Source organism: Micromys minutus (genome assembly GCF_963924665.1).
Source record: "Micromys minutus genome assembly, chromosome: 2".
Taxonomy (NCBI): domain Eukaryota; kingdom Metazoa; phylum Chordata; class Mammalia; order Rodentia; family Muridae; genus Micromys; species Micromys minutus.
Genome location: NC_137971.1, coordinates 50,387,744 through 50,414,293, shown reverse-complemented (window position 1 = coordinate 50,414,293; position 26,550 = coordinate 50,387,744). Strand labels below are relative to the sequence as shown.

At 37.7% G+C, this 26,550-nt stretch overlaps 1 protein-coding gene across 1 annotated transcript in view; it reads right to left on the bottom strand.

The window, feature by feature from the left end:
• The window catches only part of LOC308417588 (solute carrier family 22 member 19), a gene marked incomplete at both ends in the record, with an annotated part of 66,592 nt that extends 48,400 nt beyond the window's left edge, over window positions 1–18,192 (bottom strand). Inside the window, 2 exons of the mRNA XM_080912954.1 lie at window positions 16,818–16,921; window positions 17,791–18,192. Coding sequence (XP_080769080.1) covers window positions 16,818–16,921; window positions 17,791–18,192 — 506 coding nt within the window. The remainder of the gene's footprint in view (window positions 1–16,817; window positions 16,922–17,790) is intronic.
• Between the last annotated feature and the right edge of the window lie 8,358 nt (window positions 18,193–26,550).

Below are 26,550 nucleotides of genomic sequence, written 5' to 3'. Positions count from 1 at the left end.
ATTGGAAAGGTCAACATCTTAAAAATGGCCATCCTACGGAAAGCAATCTACAGATTCAATGCAATCCCCATCAAAATTCCAACCCAGTTCTTCATGGAATTGGAAAGATCAATGTGCAATTTCATATGGAAGAACAAAAGACCTAGAATAGCGAAATCCATCCTCAACAACAAAAAAACATCTGCGGGAATCACTATCCCTGACCTCAAGCTATATTACAAGGCATTTGTGCTGAAAACTGCATGGTACTGGTACAGAAATAGGCATGTGGATCAATGGAATAGAATAGAAGATCCAGAAATGAGCCCTCATGTATATGGTCACCTGATTTTTGACAAAGGAGCCGTAAACATTCAATGGAAAAAGGACAGCCTATTCAACAAATGGTGCTGGTCCAACTGGCACTCAGCATGCAAAAGAATGAAAATAGACCCGTTCTTATCTCCTTGTACAAAGCTCAAGTGTAAGTGGATTAAAGATCTCCACATTAAACCAGATACACTGAAACTATTAGATGAGAAAGTAGGGAAAACCTTAGAACACATAGGCTCAGGAGAAAATTTCCTGAACAAAACACCAATGGCTCAAGCTCTAAGGTCAAAGATTAACAAATGGGACTTAATGAGATTGCAAAGTTTCTGTAAGGCTAAGGACATCGTCAAGAAAACAAAACGGCAACCAACAGAATGGGAAAAGATCTTTACCAACACCACATCAGATAGAGGCCTAATATCCAAGGTGTACAAGGAACTCAAAAAGCTAGACACCAGAGAATCAAATAACCCTATTAAAAAATGGGGTACAGAGCTAAACAAATCATTTTCAGTTGAGGAACACCGAATGGCCGAGAAACATCTGAGGAAGTGCTCGACATCCTTAGCCATCAGGGAAATGCAAATTAAAACAACCCTAAGATTCCATCTCACACCAGTCAGATTGGCAATATCCAAAACTCAGATGACAGCAGATGCTGGCGAGGCTGCGGAGAAAGAGGAACACTTCTCCACTGTTGGTGGGGTTGCAAGCTAATACAACCACTCTGGAAATCTGTCTGGCGATACCTCAGAAAATTGGACATAATAAGCCTGAAGACCCAGCTATTCCACTTCTGAGCATATACCCCACAGACACTTTAATACACAACAAAGATATATGCACCACAATGTTCTTAGCGGCTCTATTTATATAGCCAGAAGCTGGAAGGAACCCAGATGTCCTTCAGAAGACTAATGGATACAAAAATTGTGGTACATATACACAATGGAATACTACTCAGCCACCAGAAACAATGACTTAACCAAATTCTTAAGAAAAAGGCTGCATCTAGAGAAGATCATCCTGAGTGAGATAAACCAGTCACAAAAGAACAGACATAATATGCAGTCACTGATAGTGGGATGCTAACCCCAGAGGCTTGCACTCCCCCAGAAACAACTCACAGACTGTATGAAGTCCAAGAAATAAAGAAAACAAAAAATATACATATATTCACAAAACAAGAAGACTTTGACTATTTCCATGCTGCGTTTTGTTTTGCATGTACTTTACGCTTATTGCAACTAGTAGGTTTTCAATGCATACTGTCATGCCCTTGAAAAAAATCAAGTACTGACTAAAAAATATATTCACATGGTTTTATGTAAAATTTATTTTAATGTCTGAAAAAACAGTACTGACAAAAATATATAATTTTAAGCAAAAAATGTTTAAAATCTGTACATTTATCTTTGTATTGCAAAATAAAGTCGTTTAAAAAATAAGTAAAAAAAGAAAGAAAAGCAAGTGGAGCAAGTAGAAACAGGCCCCTCCCCTTAATCAAGCTGATAAATACAATTTATACCCACTGGCAAAGGAAAAATAGGTTTTCTTCAATGGAGTCTCATTGAGTATATTAACCACACTTCAGGGTTGGTTCTATGCCTACGCATAGTTGGCTAACACATGAACTCAATGATATTTAAAAAAGAAAAAGAAAAAAAAAAAACCCAACTTTTGGTTTTATTTTGCTTTGCTTCAGCATTTTTTTTTTGGTCTTATTGTTCTTTTTCTTGTTTATTTTTTTTGTGTGTTTTATGAGTTTTGTTTGTATTTCTTTTTTATTCTTGTTTGTTTAAAGAAAAACAACATAAATATGGATATGCAGAGAGTTGAGGAAGATCTAGGAGAAATTAGGGGAGGGTGAAATGATCAAAATATAGAGTATAAATATTCTTTTCAAGAGATCCAGGGACACAGGCCTGGTGAGACTGCCCAGAGAGTAGCAGAGGCACAGAGAGGTCTGGGGCAAGCACACAGAAAGCGTGCCCCACCCCTGATTGGTTCAGGGGAGTAGGAACTCTGCTGTAGGGACTGGGTTTACAACCAGAGCGCCCTTGCATGTGGAACAAATGCTCAGGCTGTCTGCCACCAGGAAGAGCAGAGATACAGGGACATAGGCCAGGTACAAGGGAGAGACCGGAAACAAGCACTGACAACAAGACCACGTATAATCACAGACAGCAAGATGGCAAGAGGAAAGCAAAAGAACTTACTCAGTGGAAACCAAGACAACCAGGCAACACCAGAACCCAGCTATCCCATCACAGCAAACAGCGGAATGCCAAACACTTCAGAAAAAGAAGACTCAGACCCAAAATCATACCTCAAGATGTTGATAGAGATCCTTAAACAAGAATGGGAGGAAAAACATAAAGAAATAGAAGCTTTTAAAGAGGAAACAAGAAAAACACTCAAAGAAATCAAAGAACTAGAGGAAAACAGGACCAAAGAGATGAAGGAATTGAAGAAGGAATTTAAAATGGAAATGGAAATAATAAAGAAAACACTAAAAGAGACAACCCTAAAAAGAAACAAGTAGTCACAGATGCAAGCATTACCAACAGACTACAAGAGATGGAAGAGACAATCTCAGGGGCCAAGGACAACGTGAAAAACATAGACAAAATATCCAGAAAAGACACAAAAGCCAAAAAGCTCCCAACCCAAAAATATCCAGGAGATCCAGGACACAATGAAAAGACCACACCTAAGGATAATGGAAATAGAAGAGGGAGAAGAATAACAACTAAGAGGCACAATAAATATTGAATGGTTGAGAAGCATCTAAGTAAGTGCTTGACATCATTAGCCATCAGGGAAATGCAAATCAAAACAACCCTAAGATTCCATCTCACACCAGTCAGAATGGCTAAGATCAAAAATTCAGATGACAGCAGATGCTGTTGAGAATGGGGAGAAAGAAGAACACTTCTCCACTGTTGGTGGGGTTGTAAATTGGTATAACCACTCTGGAAATCAGTCTGGCAATTCCTTAGAAAATTGGACATAGTACTACCTGAAGACCCAGTTATTCTACTTCTGGGCATATATATACCCCAGAGAAGCTCCAACATACAACAAAGACACATGCACCAAAATGTTCATAGCAACCCTATTTATAATAGCCAGAAGCTGGAAAGAACCCAGATGTCCTTCAGTAGATGAATGGATACAAAAATTGTAGTATATTTACATAATGGAGTACTACTTAGCTATCAGAAACAATGACTTTATAAAATTCCTAAGAAAATGGATGCATCTACAGAATAGCATCCTGAGTGAGATAACCCAGTTACAAAAGAACAGACATAATATGCAGTCACTGATAACTGGATACTAACCCCAGAAAGCTCTGAACACCCCAGAAACAATTAACAGACTATATGAAGTTCAAGAAAAAAAAAAAGAGAGAGAGAGAAAAAAACCCTTATGCTTAATCTTTACATACCAAGAAAACTTTGACTAATTTCAGGTTACATCTTGTTTTACGTGTACTTTATGCTAATTGTAACTAGTAAGAACTTAATGCACACTATCAAACCTTTAAAAATGTGTTCATATACTTTTATGCTAAAATGCTTAAAATATGTAAATTTATCTTTGTTTTTTAAAATTAAGTTGTTCAGTAAAAAAGGCAAAAATAGCAGGAAACAGCAACCACTATTCCTTAATATTTGTTAACATAAGTGGAGTCAATACCCAATAAAAAGACATAAACTATCAGAATGGATACATAAACAGAATCCAGTATTTTGCTGGATACAGGAAACTTATCTCAGAGACAAAGACAGACACTTACCTCAAAGTAGAAGCCTGGGAAAAAAATCTTCCATGCAAACGGCCACAAGAAGCAAGCTAGAGTAGCCATTCTAATATCAAATGAAGTAGATTTTCAACCAAAAGTTATCAAAAGATAAGGAAGAATACTTTTTATTCATTACAGAAAACATTTGTCAGAGGGAAATCTGAATTCTTAACATATATGCTCCAAATATGAGATCACCCATATTCATATAAGAAACCCTACTAAAGCTGAAAAAATTCATTGCCGCCACACAATAATAGTGGGAGACATCAACACTCCATTTTCATCAATGGAGAGATCATGGCAACAGAAACTGAACAAGGACACAGTGAAACAAGAAGAGGTTATGAGCCAATTGAAATTAATAGACATCTACAGAATATTTTATCCTAAAACACAAGAATACACCTTCTCAGCACCTCAAGGTAGCTTCTCCAAAACTGGTCATATAATCAGTCACAAAACAAGCCTTACTAGATATAAGAAGATTGAAATACTCCCATGCATCCTATCAGATCACCATGGTCTAAAGCTGGTTTTTAATAACAACGAAGACAACAAAAATCCCATATCACACTAAACACTGCTCTATTAAATGATAGCATGGTCAAAGAATAAATAAATAAAGAAATTAGGGGTTTTTTTTGGATTTAATGAAAATGAAAACACAACATATCCAAACCTATGGGATGCAATGACAGTAGAACTGAGAGGAAAACTCATAGCTCTGAGTGCTTCCAAAAAGAAACTGGAGAGAGCATACACTATCAACTTGACAGCACAGTTGAAAGCTTCAGAACAAAAGGAAGCTGATACACCCAAGAGGAGTAGACGGCAAAAAATAATCAAACTCAGAGCAGAAATTGACCAAATAGAAAGAAAAAGAACCATTAAAAGAATCAACAAAACCAAGAGCTGGTTCTTTGAGAAAATTAACAAGATTGATAAACCCTTAGTCAGACTAACTATAGGGAAAAGAGAGAGTATCCAAATTAACAAAATCAAAAGGAAAATGGAGACATAACAAGTGAAACTGAGAAAATTCAAGAAATCATCAGATCCTACTATGAAAGACTATACTCAAAAAAGCTGGAAAATCTGGAGGAAATGGATGAATTTCGAGACAGATACTAGATACTAAAGTTAAACCATGACCAGGAAAACCATCTAAATAATCTTATTTTTTTTTACAACTTTATTTGAAAAAACAAAGATTAATGTACATATTTTAAGCATTTTTTTGCATAAAAGTATACAATACATTTTTGTCAGTACTTGGTTCTTTTATTTTTTTAAAGGTTAGATAGTGTGATTAAGATCTTACAAGTTACAATGATCATAAAGTACATGTAAAACAAGATATAACCTGGAAATAGCCAAAGCTTTCTGGTGGGTAAAGATTTTTTTTTTTTAACAATGAGCAAACATACATGTAATACAGGGTGTAACCCGGAATTTGTCAATGTGTTCTTGGTGGGTAAGGATTGAGCAAAACTTTTTTTTGTTGTTGTTTTGTTTTGTTTTCTTTTTTTCTTGGACTTCACACAGTCTGTGAGTTATTTCTGGGGCAGTGCGAGCCTCTGGGGTTTAGCATCCCACTATCAGTGACTGCATATTATGTCTGTTCTTTTGTGACTGGGTTATCTCACTCAGGATGATATTCTCTAGATGCAGCCATTTTCTTAAAAATTTGGTTAAGTCATTTTTTCTGGTGGCTGAGTAGTATTCCATTGTGTAAATGTACCACAATTTTTGTATCCATTCATCTACTGAAGGACATCTGGGTTCTTTCCAGCTTCTGGCTATTATAAATAGAGTTGCTATGAACATTGTGGTGCATGTATCTTTGTTGTGTATTAAAGTGTCTCTGGGGTATATGCCCAGACGTGGAATAGCTGGGTCTTCAGGTAGTACTATGTCCAATTTTCTGAGGTATCGCCAGACTGATTTCCAGAGTGGTTGTATCAGTTTACAACCCCACCATCAGTGGAGAAGTGTTCCTCTTTCTCTGCAACCTCACCAGCATCTGTTGTCATCTGAGTTTTGGATCTTGGCCAATCTGACTGGTGTGAGGTGGAATCTCAGGGTTGTTTTGATTTGCATTTCCCTGATGGCTAAGTATGTTGAGCACTTCCTCAGGTGTTTCTCAGCCATTCGATATTCCTCAATTGAGAATGTTTTGTTTAGCTCTGTACCCCATTTTTTAATAGAGTTGTTTGATTCTCTGGTGTCTAGTTTTTTGAGTTCTTTGTATACCTTGGATATTAGTCCTCTATCTGATGTGGAGTTAGTAAAGATCTTTTCCCATTCTGTTGGCTGCCATTTTGTTTTCTTGACAATATCCTTTTTTTAAGGGAAGGAAATGGTTTATTCAAATTACACTTACATTATCACTGTTCATCATCATGGACTTCAGGACAGAAACTCAAACAGGACTGGAACCTGGAGGCAGGAGCTGATGCAGAGACTATGGGTGGGTGCTGCTTACTTGCTTACTCCCCATCACTTGCTTAGCCTGCTTTCTTATAAAACCCAAGACCACCAGACTAGGAATAGCACCACCAACCATGGGCTGGGCCCTCCCTCATCAATCACTAATTGAGAAAATGCCTTAGATTTGGATCCTATGGAGACATTTTCTCAACTGAGGTTCACTCCTTTTGGATAACTCTAGCTTGTGTCAAATTAACAGAGTAGTCAGCGCACTCATCAAGAGAAACTGGTTTATTGTGTGAGCAGGATTGTGCTGGTTACAACTAGAAAGCAGCTTGCTTTTGTTCCTACAGATTTGATATTTGAGTTATTTACCATTCGTTAGTTTTCTTTTGCTGTGGTAAAATACTGTGATCCCAAAGCAAGTTACAAAAAGAAGAGTTTATTACGTTTATGGTTGCACGGAGATAGGCATAGTGGTTAGAACAGGAAGCTTAGAGATCAAAGCTCAACCTTTTACAGAAACCAAAGAGTATGAACTGAAAGTGAGGCAAGGCTATAAACTCTCAAAGCCCAACCCCAGTGATAGACTTCCTCTATAGGGTGCCGTCCTCGACGTTCCACAACCTCCTAAGATAGCAATGCCGACTGGAGACCACATATTCAAACACATGAACTCTTAGGTGTTATTTCTCACCAACAAACTTAAACTGAACTTCTAGAATCAATCAATAAATCAATCAATTAATCAAACAAACCAAAACAGAACAACCCAAACCTTTAGCCTCTAGTGCCATTTCTGATGAAGATCACACAATAATAAAAACAAAAAACAAAACACACCTGTTTTCAAGGTTGAGGGAGGCTCTAGTGTGAGGTATGAGCCACGTGACCTTCAGTCATTAATTGTTAGAAATCTGTAACCACCCAGGTTGGAAAACCTTGAGGAAGATCCAAGCTTTTTTTCTTACTTTCTCATCACCAGCTCTTCCTTTCCCAGATGTGATTTCTGATCTGAAGTACACAGGGACACCAGAGGAAGGCATGAAGGTGCAATGAAATCTTCCAGTCTGATTATTATACCCAGCAATATACCTCTCATGAGTATTTTGATTTTTACTGTGGTTTCTTTCTTTTTTTTTAACAACTTTATTTTACAAAACAAAATAAATGTACAGATTTTAAGCATTTTTTTGCGTAAAATAATACAATACAATTTTGTCAGTTCTTTTTTTCAGATTTTAAAATAATTTTTACATAAAACTATATGAATATATTTTTTAGTCAGTATTTGATTTTTTAAAGGTTTGATAGTATGCATTGAAAACTTAATAGTTACAATGAGCATAAAGTACATGTAGAACAAAATGTAACATGGAAATAGTCAAAGTTTTCTTGTTGTGTAAAGATTTTTTTGTTTTATTTTGTTTTGTTTTCTTTATTTCTTGGACTTCATACAGTCTGTGAGTTGTTTCTGGGGCAGTGCGAGCCTCTGGGGTTAGCATCCCACTATCAGTGACTGCATATTATGTCTGTTCTTTTGTGACTGGGTTATCTCACTCAGAATGATATTCTCTAGGTGCAGCCATTTCTTAAGAATTTGGTCAAGTCATTGTTTCTGGTAGCTGAGTAGTATTCCATTGTGTAAATGTACCACAATTTTTGTATCCATTCATCTTCTGAAGGACATCTGGGTTCTTTCCAGCTTCTGGCTATTATAAATAGAGCCGCTATGAACATTGTGGTGCATATATCTTTGTTGTGTATTAAAGTGTCTCTGGGGTATATGCCCAGAAGTGGAATAGCTGGGTCTTCAGGTTTATTATGTCCAATTTTCTGAGGTATCGCCAGACTGATTTCCAGAGTGGTTGTATTAGTTTGCAACCCCACCAACAGTGGAGAAGTGTTCCTCTTTCTCCGCAACCTCGCCAGAATCTGTTGTCATTTGAGTTTTGGATCTTGGCCAATCTGACTGGTGTGAGGTGGAATCTCAGTGTTGTTTTGATTTGCATTTCCCTGATGGCTAAGGATGTCGAGCACTTCTTCAGATATTTCTCAGCCATTCGATATTCATCAACTGAGAACATTTTGTTTAGCTCTGTACCCCATTTTTAAATAGGGTTATTTGATTCTCTGGTGTCTAGCTTTTTGAGTTCTTTGCATACCTTAAATATTAGGCCTCTATCTGATGTGGTGTTGGTAAAGATCTTTTCCCATTCTGTTGGCTGCCGTTTTGTTTTCTTGACAATGTCCTTAGCCTTACAGAAACTTTGCAATCTCATTAAGTCCCATTTGTTAATCTTTGACCTTAGAGCTTGAGCCATTGGTGTTTTGTTCAGAAAATTTTCTCCTGTGCTTATATGTTCTAAAGTTTTCCCTACTTTCTCATCTAATAGTTTCAGTGTATCTGGTTTAATGTGGAGATCTTTGATCCACTTACACTTGACCTTTGTACAAGGAGATAAGAAAGGGTCTATTTTCATTCTTTTGCATGCTGAGTGCCAGTTGGACCAGCACCATTTGTTGAATAGGCTGTCCTTTTTCCATTGAATGTTTACGGATCCTTTGTCAAAAATCAGGTGACCATATACATGAGGGCTCATTTCTGGATGTTCTATTCTATTCCATTGATCCACGTGCCTATTTATGTACTAGTACCATGCAGTTTTCAGCACAATTGCCTTGTAATATAGCTTGAGGTCAGGGATAGTGATTCCAGCAGATGTTTTCTTGTTGTTGAGGATGGATTTTGCTATTCTAGGTCTTTTGTTCTTCCATATGAAATTGCACATTGATCTTTCCAACTCAATGAAGAATTGGGTTGGAATTTTGATGGGGATTTCATTGAATCTGTAGATTGCTTTTGGTAGGATGGCCATTTTTAAAATGTAGATCCTTCCAATCCATGAGCATGGGAGATCTTTCCATTTTCTGAGATCTTTCTTAATTTCCTTCTTTAGAGGTTTGAAGTTCTTGTCATACAGGTCCTTCACTTGCTTAGTTAGAGTCACACCAAGGTATTTTATAGTTTTTGTGACGATTGTGAAGGGCACCTTTTCCCTAATTTCTTTCTCCACATGTTTGTCTTTTGAGTATAGGAAGGCCTCTGATTTGTTTGAGTTAATTTTGTATCCAGCCACTTTGCTGAACTTGATTATCAGCTGTAGAAATACTCTGATGGAATTTTTTGGGTCACTTAAATACACTATCATGTCATCTGCAAAGAGTGATGTTTTTACCTCTTTCTTTCTGATTTGTATCCCTTTTATCTCTTTTTGCTGTCTAATTTCTCCAGCCAGGACTTCCAGTACTATGTTGAATAGATAGGGGGAGAGTGGGCAGCCTTTTCGAGTCCCTGATTTTACTGGGACTGCTTCAAGTTTTGCACTGTTAAGTTTGATGTAGGCTGTTTGTTTGCCATATATTTTTTTATTATGTTTAGGTATGGACCTTGGGTTCCTGTTCTTTCCAGGGCTTTTAACATGAAGGGGTGTTGAATTTTGTCAAATGCTTTCTCAGCATCTAGTTATATGACCATGTGATTTTGTTCTTAGAGTTTGTTTATGTGGTGGATTACATTGATGGATTTCCTTATATTGAACCATCCATGCATCCCAGGGATGAAGCCTACTTCGTCATGGTGGATGATCATTTTGATGTGTTCTTGGATTCGGTTTGCAAGGATTTGTTGAGTATTTTTGCATCAATGTTTATAAATGAGATTGGTCTGAAGTTCTCTTTCCTTGTAGGGTCTTTTTGTGGTTTAGGCACCAGGGTTATTGTAGCTTCAAAAAATGAGTTAGGTAGTATTCCATCTGATTCTATCTTGTGGAATGGGTTGGAAAGTATTGGTGTTATGTCCACAATAAATGTCTGATAAAATTCTGCACTGAACCTGTCTGGACCTGGGCTTTTTTTGGTTGGGAGGCCTTTGATGACTTCTTCTATTTCTTTAGGTGTTATGGGATTATTTCGATGGTTTACTTGGTCCTGGTTTAACTTTAGGAACTTGTATTTGTCTAGGAATTCGTCCATTTCCTCCAGATTTTCCAACTTTGTGGAGTACAGGTTTTTGTAGTAGGATCTGATGATTTCTTGAATTTCCTCAGTTTCAGTTGTTATTTCTCCACTTTCCTTTCTGATTTTGTTAATTTGTATACTCTCTCTTTGCCCTCTAGTTAGTCTGGCTAGGGGTTTATCAATTTTGTTGATTTTTCAAAGAACCAGCTCTTGGTTTTGTTGATTTTTTCAATGGTTCCTTTTGTTTCTATTTGGTCTATTTCTGCCCTAATTTTGATTATTTCTTGCTGTCTACTCTTCTTGGGTGTATATGCTTCCTTTTGTTCTAGGGCTTTTAGCTGTGCTGTCAAGTTGTTGATGTATGCTCTTTCCAGTTTCTTTTTGGAAGCACTTAGGGCTATGAGTTTTCATCTCAGTACTGCTTTCATTGTATCCCATAGGTTTGGGTATGTTGTGTTTTCGTTTTCATTGAATTCTAGAAAATCCTTAATTTCTTTCTTTATTTTTTCTTTGACCCTGCTATCGTTTAACAGAGCCTTGTCTAGTTTTCATGTGTATGTGGGCTTTTTGTTGTCTTTGTTGTTGTGAAAGACCAGCCGTAGACCATGATGATCTGAGAGGATGCATTGGAGTATTTCAATCTTCTTATATCGATTGAGGCTCGTTCTGTGTCCAATTATGTAGTCAATTTTCGAGAGGGTGCCATGGGGTGATGAGAAAAAGGTGTATTCTTTTATTTTAGGATTATATGTTCTGTAGATATCTATTAATATCAGTTGGTTCAAAGTCTCTGCTACTTTTACAGTGTCCTTGTTCAGTTTCTGTTTCCATGATCTGTCCATTGGATAGAGTGGGGTATTAAAGTCTCCCACTATTATTGTGTGGGGTCTAATGTATTTTTTGAGCTTTAGTAGGGTTTCTTTTATGAATGTGGGTGCTTTTTTATTTGGAGCATATATGTTAATGATTGAGAGTTCCTCCTGAGAGATTTTTCTGGTAATGAGTAAAATTTGTCCTTCCTTATCTTTTTTGATATCTTTTGGTTGGAAATTTACTTCACTTGATATTAGATTAGCCACTCCAGCTTGCTTCTGGGGCTGTTTGCTTGAAAGTTTTTTTCCCAACCTTTTACTGAGATAGTGTCTGTCTTTGTCTCTGAGATAAAGTTTCCTGTATGCAGCAAAAGGCTGGATTTTGTTTATGTATCTAGTCTGAAATCCTATATCTCTTTATTGGGGAGTTGAGTCCATTTATGTTAATAGATATCAAGGAATAGTTTTTTCTGTTTCCTACTATTATTGCTCCTGTGGGTTGAGTTGTGTCTGTGTCTTTTTCTTCTTTTGGTTTTCTTGCTTAGGAGTTTTCTTGTTTTTTTAGGATGTATTTCCCCTCATTGTATTGGGTTTTCCACCTATAATTCGTTGTAGTGTTGGGTTTGTGGTCAGATATTGTGTAAATTTTGATTTGTCTTGAAATATCTTCATCTCTCCATCTATGGTGATTGATAGTTTTGCTGGGTATACCAGCTTGGGCTGGCACTTGTGCTCTCTTAGGTTGTGCATGATGTCTGTCTAGGCTCTTCTAGCTTTCATAGTCTCTGTTGAGAAATCGGGTGTGATTCTGATTGGCCTGCCTTTATATGTTACCTAACATTTTTCCCTTACTGCTTTTAGTATTCTTTCTTTGCTTTGGGCACTTGGTGTTTTGACTATTATGTGTCAGGAGGTATTTCTTTTCTGGTCCAACCTTATTTGGAGTTCTGAAGGCTTCTTTTATGCTCGTGGTCATCTCATTCTTAATGGTAGGGAAGTTTTCTTCTACAATTTTGTTGAATATATTTCCTGTGCCTCTTAGTTGATATTCTTATCCCTCTTCTATTCCTATTATCCTTAGGTTAGGTCTTCTCATTGTGTCCTGGATTTCCTGGGCATTTTGCGTTAGGAGCTTTTTGTTTTTTGCATCTTTCTGAATGTTTTTTCTATGTTTACAATGTTGTCTTCTGCCTCCGAGATTCTCTCTTCCATCTCTTGTAGTCTATTGGAAATGCTTGCTCCTGTGACTCCTGATTTCTTTTTTAGGTGTTCTACCTCTAGGGTTATCTCTTTTAGTGTTTTCTTTATTGTGTCAATTTCCTTTTTAAATTCCCTCTTCCATTCCTTCATGTCTTTGGTTTTGTTTTCCTCTAGTTCTTTAAGTTCTTTGAGTGTTTTTCTTGTTTCTACTTTAAAAGCTTCTGATTCTTTTTTCTTTTCCTCCCATTTTTGTTTAAGTATCTCTATCAGCAGCTTGAGGTATGATTTCAGGTCTGCATCTTTGTTTCCTGGAGTGTTTGGCATTCCAGTGTTTGCTGTTATGGGAGAGCTGGGTTCTGGTGTTGCCAGGTTGTCTTGGTTTCCTTGGGATATACTCTTTCACTTTCCTCTTGCCATCTTGTTGTCAGTGATATGTTCTTGCCTTTCCCTTGTATCTGGTCTGTGTTCCTGGATCTCCACTGGTCCAGGTGTCAGATGGGCCAAGCCCTGTTCTGCACCCCAAATTCGCCGGGTTAAAACAGAGGTTCCAATGCTGTGTCTCTGGTCCCTGGATCAGGCAGAGTGGGGGCATGCTTTCCATGCGCACTCCACAGAAATCTCTCTGCTCCGTGGCTTCCCAGATCTCCTACTCACCAGTCTTTAAAACTTTAGGAACTGCTGGTATGGATGGCAGATGAGCCGAGCCCTTTTCTGAGCCCAAACATTGCCGGTGGAAACAGAGGTTCCAATGCTGTGTCCCTGGTTTCTGGATCAGGCAGGGCGGCGTGTGCGCTTTCCATGCACACTCTGCAGAGATCTCGCTGCTCCCTTGCTGCCCACATCTCCTACTCACCAGTCTTTAAAACTTCAGGAACTCCTAAATAATCTTATAACAGCTAAATAAATAGAAGCAGTCATCAAAAGCCTCCCAACCTAAATAAGCCCATGTCCAGATGGGTTCAGTGCAGAATTTCATAAGACACTTATTGATGACCTAATACCAATACTCTCCAAACTAGTCCACAAAATAGAATCAGATGGAACACTACCTATGCAATTTTCCAGGGCCACAAGAACCCTTGTTCCTAAACCACAAAAAGATCCTACAAGGAAAGAGAACTTCAGACCAATCTCACTTTTGAACATTGGTGCAAAAATATTCAACAAAATCCTTGCAAACCAAATCCAAGAACACATTAAAATGATCTTTCACCATGATCAGGTAGCTTCCTCCCTGGAATGCAGAGATGGTTTAATATAGGGAAATCCATCAATGTAATCCACCATATAAACAAATTCAAAGAAAAAAACCCATGGTCATCTCACTAGATGCTGAGAAAGCATTTGACAAAATTCAACACCCCTTCATGTAAAAAGTCTTGGAAAGAATGGGAATCCAAGGCCCATACCTAAACATAATAAAAGCAATATACAGCAAACCAATAGCCAACATCAAACTTAATGCTGAGAAAGTTGAAGCAATCCCACTAAAATCAGGGACTAGACAAGGCTGCCCACTCTCCCCCTACCTATTCAACATAGTACTGAATATCCTGCCTGGAGCAATTAGACAGAAAAAGGAAATTAAAGGGATAGAAAATGGAGAGGAAGAAGTAAAAACATCACTATTTGCAGATAACATGATAGTTATCTAGATAGATAGACCCCAAAAATTCCATCAAAGTATTTCTACAGCTGATAATCAAGTTCAGCAAAGTGGCTGGATATAAAATTAACTCACACAAATCAGCAGCCTTCCTCTACTCAATGGACAAATATGTGGAGAAAGAAATTATGGAAAAGATACCCTTCACAATAGTCACAAACAATATGAAATACCATGGTTTGACTCTAAGCAAGTGAAGGACCTGTATGACAAGAACTTCAAACCTCTAAAGAAGGAAATTGAGGAAGATCTCAGAAAATGGAAAGATCTCCCATGTTCATGGATTGGAAGGATCAACATTATAAAAATGGCCATCTTACCAAAAGCAATCTACAGATTCAAAGCAATTCCCATCAAAATTCCTACCCAATTCTTCATAGAGTTGGAAAGAGCAATGTGCAATTTCATATGGAAGAACAAAAGACCTAGAATAGCAAAATCCATTCTCAACAACAAGAAAACATCTGCTGGAATCACTATCCCTGACCTCAAGCTATATTACAAGGCAATTGTGCTGAAAACTGCATGGTACTAGTACATAAATAGGCACGTGGATCAATGGAATAGAATAGAACATCCAGAAATAAGCCCTCATGTATATGGTCACCTGATTTTTGACAAAGGATCTGTAAACATTCAATGGAAAAAGGACAGCCTATTCAACAAATGGTGCTGGTCCAACTGGCACTCAGCATGCAAAAGAATGAAAATAGACCCTTTCTTATCTCCTTGTACAAAGGTCAAGTGTAAGTGGATCAAAGATCTCCACATTAAACCAGATACACTGAAACTATTAGATGAGAAAGTAGGGAAAACTTTAGAACATATAAGCACAGGAGAAAATTTTCTGAACAAAACACCAATGGCTCAAGCTCTAAGGTCAAAGATTAACAAATGGGACTTAATGAGATTGCAAAGTTTCTGTAAGGCTAAGGACATTGTCAAGAAAACAAAACGGCAGCCAACAGAATGGAAAAAGATCTTTACCAACACTACATCAGATAGAGGCCTAATATCTAAGGTATGCGAAGAACTCAAAAAGCTAGACACCAGAGAATCAAATAACCCTATTTAAAAATGGGGTACAGAGCTAAACAAAATGTTCTCAGTTGAGGAATATTGAATGGCTGAGAAATATCTGAGGAAGTGCTCGACATCCTTAGCCATCAGGGAAATGCAAATCAAAACAACCCTGAGATTCCACCTCACACCAGTCAGATTGGCCAAGATCCAAAACTCAGATGACAACAGATGCTGGCGAGGTTGCAGAGAAAGAGGAACACTTCTCCACTGTTGGTGGGGTTGTAAACTGGTACAACCACTCTGTAATTTAATCTGGCTGTTTCTCAGAAAATTAGACATAGTACTACCTGAAGACCCAGTTATTCTACTTTTGGGCAGAGAAGCTCCAACATACAACAAATACACCTGCACCACAGTGTTTACAGCAGCCCTGTTTATAATAGCCAGAAGCTGGAAAGAACCCTGATGTCTTTCAGTAGATGAATGGATACAAAAATTGTGGTATCTTTACATAATGGAGTACTACTCAGCTATCAGAATCAATGAGTTCATGAAATTCTTAAGAAAATGGATGCATCTAGAGAACATCATCCTTGTGATATAATCCAGTCACAAAAGGACAGACATAATTTGCAGTCACTGATAATTGAATACTAACCCTAGAAAGCTCTGAACACCCCAGAAATAACTCACAGACTTTATGAAATTCAATAAAACAATGGCAAAAAAAAAGGAAAATGAAAATCCATTATGCTTAATCTTTACACACCAAGAAAACTTTGACTATTTTTTGGTTACATCTTGTTTTACATTTATCCTCATTGTAATTAGTAAGATTTCAATGCATACTATCAAACCTTTAAATAAATCAAGTACTGACAAAAACATAATCATATACTGTTATGCAAAATTGCCTTTAAAATCTGTACACTTATCTTTGTTTTTTAAAATAAAGTTGTTCAATTAAAAAATCATTTCAATAAAAAAAAAAACTACCTTGGCAGAAGAAAGAATAAAAACAGGCATGGCTTCCTAGCACAGCCTTTGCACCTTGGCCTGTATGTCACAAGTATCCAAGGACACCCCACTGTTATGCTTGAGCAATTAAAATTGCTTCTATTCTCTTGTCACCTTGACTCCTTAGGGCAATTTTTGATAACCATAGGGCCTAGTGTTCCAGATCAAGAGTGATAATGTTTCATACTAAATATTTCACTAAAGTATTCAAACACTGTGAATTTTATATGGTAAAACACATTTTCCTCATTCCAATGAGAACTCTCCTTATCTTTCTATATCATCCTGTTTCACTTCTCGAAACCACATCTTGCATAGATATGTCTGTGTCCACAGCACAGTTTAAAAATGTAAAACACAGTACATGGACTTTAATACCTAACATTTCTATTTGTGTTCAGTGATCTCTAAGCTCAAAAGTACAATTACAGGAATGCAATCTGCAAAGACTACTTCTTAATGAATAAACAATTTAGATAATTAAAAGTCCTCATATATAGAGAGAGCTTTAGGGCACACTCACCTGTCTGATAAATGGCCACCCACAATATGCCCTATAAAGATACCAGTCATGTGTATAAATTTAGTCACTGAGTTCAGTGCCTGAGATCCACACACCAGGTCCCACTGGAAGAGAAGAAAATCAGCATGGCAGCCTGTCAGTGAAATTTGTTCAACTCTTCAACATGAGCTTGCAGTTCCACTGTACCAGCCCCCAGCTTCCTTCCTAGTTTCATCATCATCGGATTTCTACCATCCAGTCTCAGCTTAAACAAACCAGTTTCCAAAAATCTTCCTATAATTCTGTAAGTTATATTAGTGATTTTTAATCTGTACTAAAAAGTTCTTGAATGGCCAGGAGGTGGTAGTACGTGCTTTTAATCCTAGAATTTGGGAGGCAGAGGCAGGTAGATTTCTGAGTTTGAGGTCAGCCTGTTATACAGAGAATTCTAGAATATCCAGGGCCACACATAGAAATCATGTCTTTAAGAAACCCAACCCAAACCACATGCCTCAAACCAAAAAAGGCATCCTGAAATATGGCCATATTATGCAGCAATTTGAGACCACTGAAGAATCTTGTGTGTCAGAGAACAACCTGTCATGGCTACTTTAGGCATGGAGACTGGGCACTGACCTTATTTTTCTATGTTTTGTGTCAATATTGGTGAAGGAACCTAGGGCTTTTAACACTTGGGGAAGTGTGGTAACCATTAACCACATTCTAGTCATATATTTTATGAGACTGCAAACGAATTATTTGCTTAAACTGACTTGGCACAAAAATTGCTTCCTAAATAATGGTCATCCCTATAATTAAAAAAACATGAGAATAAATTCATATCTTATTTTATCTAGTATTTTTTGAAAAATTAATTAAGATATGGGATATAACTACACTGGCTAAAAAACAGCCATTCTCAAAATATGTGTTCCATTTAGGCTATTGGTAAAGTCTCAGCATAAAGTCTTGATGGGGAAAGGAATTGACTGACCTTGGTCACTATGGTGGAGAGGAAGGTGCTTTGGTCATACACCCAGCCATTCACACAGGGCTCTGTGTCTGGATCTGTTACAGTGGAGAAGGTGCCATTCAGATGAAGGAGATGCCACTGTGGTTGGATAAAGCGAAGACATTTCTCTGGCCTCAGGTTGGAGTCCATTGGAATGGAGATCCTCAGGAGGTCATCTTGGCTCAGGGTCCTACTGTTATTATCAGAAATATTGTTATTGTCAAGGATGGGGACCCAGCAGCGATGACTAGGAATAGCTGCAGTGAAGTTCTCCAAAAGAGTGTGAGGAGTCACCAAGACATGGCAAATCAATACAAAAATTAGTTGAAGAATCTGGAACCTCCCCAGGCTGCCAATTTGAATTATAAGGTCCTGAAAGGCCATCTAGTCGAGTCTTTCTCTCTAATTGGAAGCAAGATGATTATATCAAGGTTTCTATTTTTTTTTTTTAATTAAGACACACGAAATAAAGTTCATCACAAGCTGTTCGTAATGGGTCCCTTTTCTAAGTAGGTGTTAGGTAGGGAGCTGACTGCTTTAGAGTCACCAAGAGTCTAATGATTGACTTTCTGTAACTGAACCTGTTAAAGATCTACTTTTTGAGAAAGTTTGTCAGTGCACAGCCCAATGATCACCTGTGGACATTGATCTGCAAGTTTTCTGGAAATAATCAAGAGTTAACTTACTCTATTTCATGCAGTCCTTAACAGAATATGTAGCTTTTTAGAATTCAGTGTGAAAGTGTTTTTCATTTTGCTACTTCATGGAGGCAATTTTAGTACTGAATTTGTGTAAAAGAAATAAAAACCTTTAGAAGTTAAAATTTGGCAGCGAAGTATGGTGGTTTGAATGATACCTGGTCCCCAGGAGGTTACTATTTGGAAAGGATTAGGAGGTTTGGCCCGTGGGGAGATGTGTCACTAATGGTTCAGAAGCTGGCTGCCATTCCTGTGCACTCTTTTCTGTCCCCTCTTTGTGGATGAGATATGAGCTCTCGGATACTGCTCTAGTGTCATGCCTTCTTGCCTACTGCCATGCACTCCACTATGACGTTGATAAATTCCTCTTCCTTTGGAATTGTGTGCTCCCAATTTGTCCCAGTAAATATTAAAAGGACGACTTAACCTTTTATTGGTCCCTGCAGTCTCACTCTGCGGACAACATGCTCTAGTGCGGAGCTGAGTGCATGGACTCTGTCACACAGTCTGCAAGCTGCCTTCTTAATGCAGTCCCCTTCCCAGGCGGTTCATTTCACCCACCCTGTTGCTTCTCTCCCAGGTGGATATGACTCCCTAGCATTTTCTTTTCCTCCATCACCCGGCTCAAACATGACTCCAAAGCCTGGTAGTTTATCAAGCAAGTTTATATACTAAATTCTCAATCCACGAACCATCTACACAATAAGCTTATATCCAATGAGCAAAGATACAAACTGCACTCCTATATGACCCATAGCAACCCTTAAAATTATTCATATCTACCTATTGCCAATTAACACTACCTGGATCTAGATCCTTCTTCTCGAGCTCCATCTTGATCCTGCCTGAAATTTCCCTTTCTCTCCTCCTCATCTGTTTCCCCAGCCTTTTCCACGCCTACCTCTCCACTGTCCAATCATGTATCCCGTTAACATTAACACACACCTTTTTTTTTGACCATACCTTTTATCATATTTATTTTTTAATTGAACAACTTTATATTGAAAAACAAAGATAAATGTACAGATCTTAAGCTTTTTTGCATAAAAGTATACAAATAAATTTTTGTTAGTACTTGGCTTTTTTTAAAGGTTTGATAGTGTGCATTAAGATATTACTAGTTACAATGAGCATAAAGTACATGTAAAATAAGATGTAACCTGGAATTAGGCAAAGTATTCTTGGTGTGTAAAGATTAAGCATAATGGATTTTTATTTTTTCCTCATTTTTTTCTTGAACTTTACATAGTCTGTGAGTTGTTTCTGGGGTGTTCAGAGCTTTCTGGGGTTAGTATCCAATTATCAGTGGCTGCATATTATGTCTGTTCTTTTGGGACTGGGTTATGTCATTCAGGATATTCTCTAGATGCATCCATTTTCTTAGGAATTTCATAAAGTCATTGTTTCTGATAGCTGAGTAGTACTCCATTGTGCAAATGTACCACAATTTTTTGTATCCATTCATCTACTGAAGGACATCTGGGTTCTTTCCAGCTTCTGGCTATTATAAATAGGGCTGCTATGGACATTGTGGTGCTTGTGTCTTTGTTGTATGTTGGAGCTTCTCTAGGGTATATATATGCCCAGAAGTGGAATAACTGGGACTTCAGGTAGGACTATGTTCAATTTTCTGAGAAATTGCCAGACTGATTTCCAGAGTGGTAGTGCCAGTTTACAACCCCACCAACAGTGGAAAAGTGTTCCTTTTTCTCTGCATCCTCAACAGCATCTGCTGTCATCTGAATTTTTGATCTTAGCCATTCTGACTGGTGTGAGGTGGAATATCAAGGTTGTTTTGATTTGCATTCCCCTGATGGCTAATAATGTCAAGAACTTTTTTAGATGCTACATAACCTTTCGATTTTCTAAAATTGAGAAATTATTGTTTAGCTCTGTACCCCCTTTTTTAAAAAATAGGGTTGTTTCTCTGGTGTCTAGCTTCTTGAGTTCTTTGTATACCTTGGATATTAGACCTCTATCTGATGTGGGGTTGGTAAAGATCTTTTTTCACTCTGGTTGCCATTTTGTTTTCTTGACAGTGTCCTTAGCCTTGCATAAACTTTGCAATATCATTAAGTCCCATTTGTCAATATTTGACCTTAGAGCACAAACCACTGATGTTCTTTTCAGGAAATTTTCTCCTGTGTCTATGTATTCTAAGGTTTTCCATACTTTCTCTTCTAATAGTTTCAGTGTACCTGGTTTAATGTAGAGATCTTTGACCCACTTGCACTTGAGCTTTGTACAAGGAGATTAGAAAGGGTCTATTTTCATTCTTCTGTGTCCGAGTGCAAGTTGGACCAACACCATTTGTTAGCAAGGCTGTCCTTATTCCACTGAATATTTACAGCTCCTTTGTCAAAAATCAAGTGACCATATATGTAAGGGCTCATTTCTGGATCTTCTATTTTATTCTGTTGATCCATGTGCCTATCTCTGTACCAGTACCATGCAGTTTTTAGCACAATTGTCTTGTAATATAGCTTGAGGTCAGAGATAGTGACTCCCACAGACATTTTTTTTCTTGGTGAGGATGGATTTTGCTCTTCTAGGTCTTTTGTTATTCCAGATGAAATTGCACATTGCACTTTCCAACTCTATGAAGAATGGAGTTGGAATTTTAATGGGGATTGTATTGAATCTGTAGATTGCTTTGGGTAAGATGGCCCTTTTTACAATGTTGATCCTTCAAATCCATGAGCATGGGAGATCTTTCCATTTTCTGAGATCTTCTTCCATTTCCTTCTTCATATGTCTGAAGTTCTTGTCATACAGGTCCTCTACTTGCTTAGCTAGAGTCACACAAGGTATTTCATACAGCTTCTGACTATTGTGAAGGGTATCTTTTTCCTAATTTCTTTCTCCATATGTTTGTCCTTTGAGTAGAGGAAGGCTACTGATTTGTTTGAGTTAATTTTATATCCAGATACTTTGCTTAACTTGATTTCTGCTGTAGAAGTTCTCTTGGAATTTTTGGGGTCACTTAAGTACACTATCATGTTATTTGCAAACAGTGATGTTTTTACTTTTTCCTTTCCAATTTGTATCCCTTTCATTTTTTTTCCTGTCTAATTGCTCTGGACATGACTTCCAGTACTATGTTGAATAGGTCCCTACTATTCAATAGTGTGAGTGGGTAGCCTTGTTTATTCCCTGATATTAGTGGGATTGCTTCAAGTTTCTCACCATTATGTTTGATGCTGGCTATTCATTTGCTGAATGTTGCTTTAATTATGCTTAGGTATGGCCCTTGAATTCCTGTTCTTCGTAAGACTATTAACATGTTGAGGTGTTGAATTTTGTCAAATGCTTTCTCAGCATTTATTGAGATGATCATGTGGTTTTTTTTCTTTGAGTTTGTTTATATGTTGTATTACATTTATGGATTTCCATATATTAAACCATCCCTGCATTCCAGGGATGAAGCCTACTTGATATTGGTGAATGATCGTTTCTATGTGTTCTTGGATTCAGGGTGCAAGGATTTTGTTGAGTATTTTTGCCTCAATGTTCGTAAGTGAGATTGGTCTGATTTTCTCTTTCCTTTTAGGGTCTTTGTGTGGTTAAGGATTGAGTGTCCTTGTGGCCTCAAAAAATGAGTTAGGTAGTGTTCCATCTCATTCTATTTCATGGAATAGTTTGTAGAGTGTTGGTATTAGGTCGATAATAAATGTCTGATAAAATTTCTGCACTAAACCCATTTAAACTTGGGCTTTTTTTGTTTGGGAGGCTTTTGTTGACTGCTTCTATTTCTTTAGGTCTTATAATATTATTTAGATGGTTTACCTGGTCCTGGTTTAACTTTAGTATCTGGTATCGAGGAATTCATCAATTTCCTCCAGATTTTCCAGGTTTTTTCCATATAGCTTTTTGTAGTAGTATCTGATGATTTCTTGAATTCCCTAAGTTTCAGTTGTTATGTCTCCACTTTCCTTTGATTTTGTTAATTTAAATACTCTCTCTTTGCCTTCTAGTTAGTCTGACTAAGGGTTTTTCAATTTTGTTAATTTTCTCAAAGAACCAGCTCTTGGTATTGTTGGTTCTTTGAAAGGTTTTTTTGTTTGTATTTGTTTAATTTCTGCTCTGAGTTTGATTATTTCATGGCATTTATTCCTCTTGGGTGTATATATTTCTTTTTGTGCTAGATCTCTCAACTGTGCTTTCAAGTTGCTAGTGTATGCTTTCTCCAGTTTCTTTTTGGAAGCACTCAGAGCTATGAGTTTCCTCTCAGTACTGCTTTCATTGCATCCCATAGGTTTGGGAATGTCGTGTTTTTAATTTCATTAAATTGTAGAAAATCTTTAATTTCTTTCTTTATTTTTCTTTGATCCTGCTATCTTGTAATAGGGAATTGTTTAGTTTCCATGTGTACATAGGCTTTTTGTTGTCTTTGTTGTTATTTAAGACCAGCCTTATACCATGGTGATCTGATAGGATGCATCGGAGTTTTTCAATCATCTCATATCTATTGAGGCTTGTTTTGTGACTGATTATATGGTCAGTTTTGGACAAGGTGCCATGAGGTGCTGAGAAGAAGGTGTATTCTTTTGTTTTAGGATGATAAGTTCTGTAGATATCTTTTAATTCCAGTTGGTTCATATTCTCTGCTAGTTTTACTGTTTCCTTGTTCAGTTTCTGTTTCCATGATCTGTCCATTGGTGAGAGTGGGGTGTTGAGGTCTCCCACTATTATTGTGTGGGGTGCAATGTATTTTTTGAACTTTAATAGGGTTTCTTTTATGGATATGGGTGCTCTTGTATTTGGATCATATATGTTAATGATTGGGAGATCCTCATGAACAATATTCTTTGTAATGTGTAAAAAGTGTTTTTCCTTATCTTTTTTGATAACTTTTGGTTGAAAATCTACTTTATTCAATATTAGAATGGCTACTCAAGCTTGCTTCTTGCTGCCATTTGCTTGGAAGGTTTTTTTTTCCCAACCTTTTACTCTGAGATTGTGTCTGTCTTTGTCTCTGAGATGAGTTTTCTGTATGCAGCAAAATGCTGGGTTTTGTTTATGTATCCATTCTGATAGCCTGTATCTTTTTTATTGTGGAATTCAATCCATTTATTTTAACAGATATTAAGAAATAGTGGTTGTTGTTTCCTGATATTTTTGCTTTTGAAGGTAGAATTGTGCCTGTGTGTCCTCTTTTTTAGGTTTTCTCACTTAGGTATTTTCTTGTTTATACTAGGATGTAGTTTCCCTCCTTGTATTTGGTTTTTCACCTATAATTCATTGTAGTGTTGGGTTTGTGTTCAGATATTGTGTTAATTTATTTTTGTCTTGAAATATCTTTGTCTCTCCATCTATGGTGATTGAGAGTTTTGCTGGGTATAGCAGCTTGGGCTGACACTTTTGTTTTCTTAGTGTCTGGATGATCTTTGTCCCGGATCTTCTAGCTTTTATAGTCTTTTTTGAGAAATCGGGTATGATTTTGATTGGTCTGCCTTTATATGTTACATGACCTTTTCCCTTACTGATTTTAATATTCTTTCTTTGCTTTGGGCACTTGGAGTTTGGCTATTGTGTGTCAGAAAGAATTTCGTTTCTGGTCCACTCTATTTGGAGTTTTGTAGGCTTCTTTTTTGCTCATGGTCATCTCATTCTTAACGGTAGGGAAATTTTCTTCTACAATTTTGTTTAACATATTTACTGTGTCTCTTAGTTGATATTCTTCATCCTTTTCTATTTCTATTATCCTTAGGTTTCGTCTTCTCAGTGTGTCCTGAATCTCCTGGACCTTGTGGGTTAGTAGCTCTTTGGCTTTTGCATCCTCTCTGTGTTGCCTATGTTTTCAATGTTGTCTTCAGCCCCTGAGATTCTCTTTTCCATCTCTTGTAGTCTGTTGGAGATGCTTGCATCTGTGACTCCTGATTTCTCTTTTAGGTTTTCTACCTCCAGGGTTGTCTCCTTTAGTGTTTTCTTTATTGTTTCCATTTCCATTTTAAATTTCTTCTTCAATTCCTTCTTATCATTGTTTCTGTTTTCCTCTAGTTATTTGATTTCTTTGAGTGTTTTTCATGCTTCCTCTTTAAAAGCCTTTATTTTTTTCTGCTTTTACTCCTGTACTTGTTTAAAGATCTTCATCATCATCTTGAGGTATGATTTCAGTTCTGAGTCTTTTTTTGGAGTGTTTGGCTTTCTGCTGTTTGCTCTGATGGGAGATCTGGGTTCTGATGTTGCCAGGGTGTCTTGGTTTCCATTGGGTAAGTTCTTTCATTTTCCTCTTGCCATCTTTTTGTCTGTGATTATACATGGTCTTATTGTCATTGATTGGTTCCTGTCTCTCCTTTATACCTGCCCCGTGTCCCTGGATCTCCTCTGTTTTTGGTGGCAAACGTCTTGAGCATTTGTTTCACATGAAAGAGCCTTCAGCGTGGAAACTGAGTCACTATGGCAGAGCTCCTGCTCCCTTTAAGCAATTGGGGTCACACTTTTCGAGCACTCGGCCCAGACCTCTCTGTGCCCCGGCTACTCACAGTGCAGTCTCACCAGGCCTGCATCCCTGGATCTCTCCTCTTTCTGGTCACAAATGCCTGAGCATTTGGTCAGCATGCAAGGGTCTTCCAGGTGGAAACAGAGTCCCTAAGGCAGAGTATCTGTTCCTGTCAACCAATGGGGGGGGGTGGGCCGCAGTTTTTGTGCACTCAGCCCAAACTTATCTGCTCCCTGTTTACTTGAAATGGAGTCGCTGGATCTCTGCTGTTCCTGGTGACAAATGGCCTGAGCATTTGTTCCGCATGCTAGGTACTTCCGGGTGGAAACTGAGTCCCTCCGTCAGAGTTCCTGCTCCCCTGAACCAACCAGGTGGCCGTGCTTTCTGTTGGCCAGGCCTAGCCCTCTTTTGCCCAGGCTACTTGCAGAGCAGTCTCACCAGACTTTTGTCACTGGATCTCTGCTGTTCCCGGTGGCCCCCCCCCTAGAGCTTTTAGGTGTACTTTTAAGTGGTTAGTATGAGAACGCTACAATTTCTTTATAAAGGCACTAAGTGCTACGAATTTCCTGTTATCATTGCTTTCATTGTGTCCCATCACTTTGGATATGTTTTGCCTTTGTTTTCATTAAATTCTAGAATGTCTTTAATTTCTATTTTTATTTCTTCCCTGACCCAGTAATGATTGACTATTGAGGTGTTTCCATGAATATGTAGACTTACTGTTGTTTCTGTCACTGTTGAGGTCCAGTTTTAACCCATGGTGGTATCTCTTTGAGCTTGTTTTATAAATGAATATATTATCAATTTTGGAGAACATTCTATGAAGTACTGAGAATAAGGTATAATCTTTTGTGTTTGGTTGAAATGTTCTGTAGATATCTGTTAGGTTCTTTTGATTTATAACCTCTCTTGAATTCATTATTATCTCTTTAGTTTTAGTTTTGGTGACCTGCCAATTCGTGGAGTGGGGTGTTGAATTTTCTCATTATTAATGGGTGAGGTTCAATGTGTGATATTTTAGTAATATTTATTACTTTCGCAATATTTTTTTATGAATGTGGATTCCCTTGCATTTCATAATTGAGACATTTTCTTGGTGGAGTTTCCTTTGATGAGTATGAAGTGTCCTGCATCTCTTTTGATCACTTTTGGTTGAAAGCCTATTTTATTAGACATTAGAATGGCTACTCCAATTTGTTTATTTGGGTTGAGAATAGATGGGATAAGGTGGGAAGAGGATTGAGGAAACAATACTGCAAGAGACTAGAAATTAGGGGGAAATTTGGGAACAAGTTGGAAACCTAGTACAAGGGAAGCTTCCAGGAATCTATTAGGGTGGTCCTAGCTAAGACTACTAGCAGAGAGGTATACTGAGCCTGAACAAGCCATCTCCAAAAATGAGGCACAGCTTCCAGTTGAAGGTTGGGACACCAATCTTCCACAAAACCTTTAACCTAAAACTTTTCTTGCCAGCATGGTGTGCTGGGGTAAAAGTGGCACAGAAACAGTGGAGGTCCTTAACCAAGGATGGTTCCAACTTGAGACAAATTCCATGAGAGGTAGCCTACCCCAGTCACTGTCTGGAGGATCAGAAACCAAAGG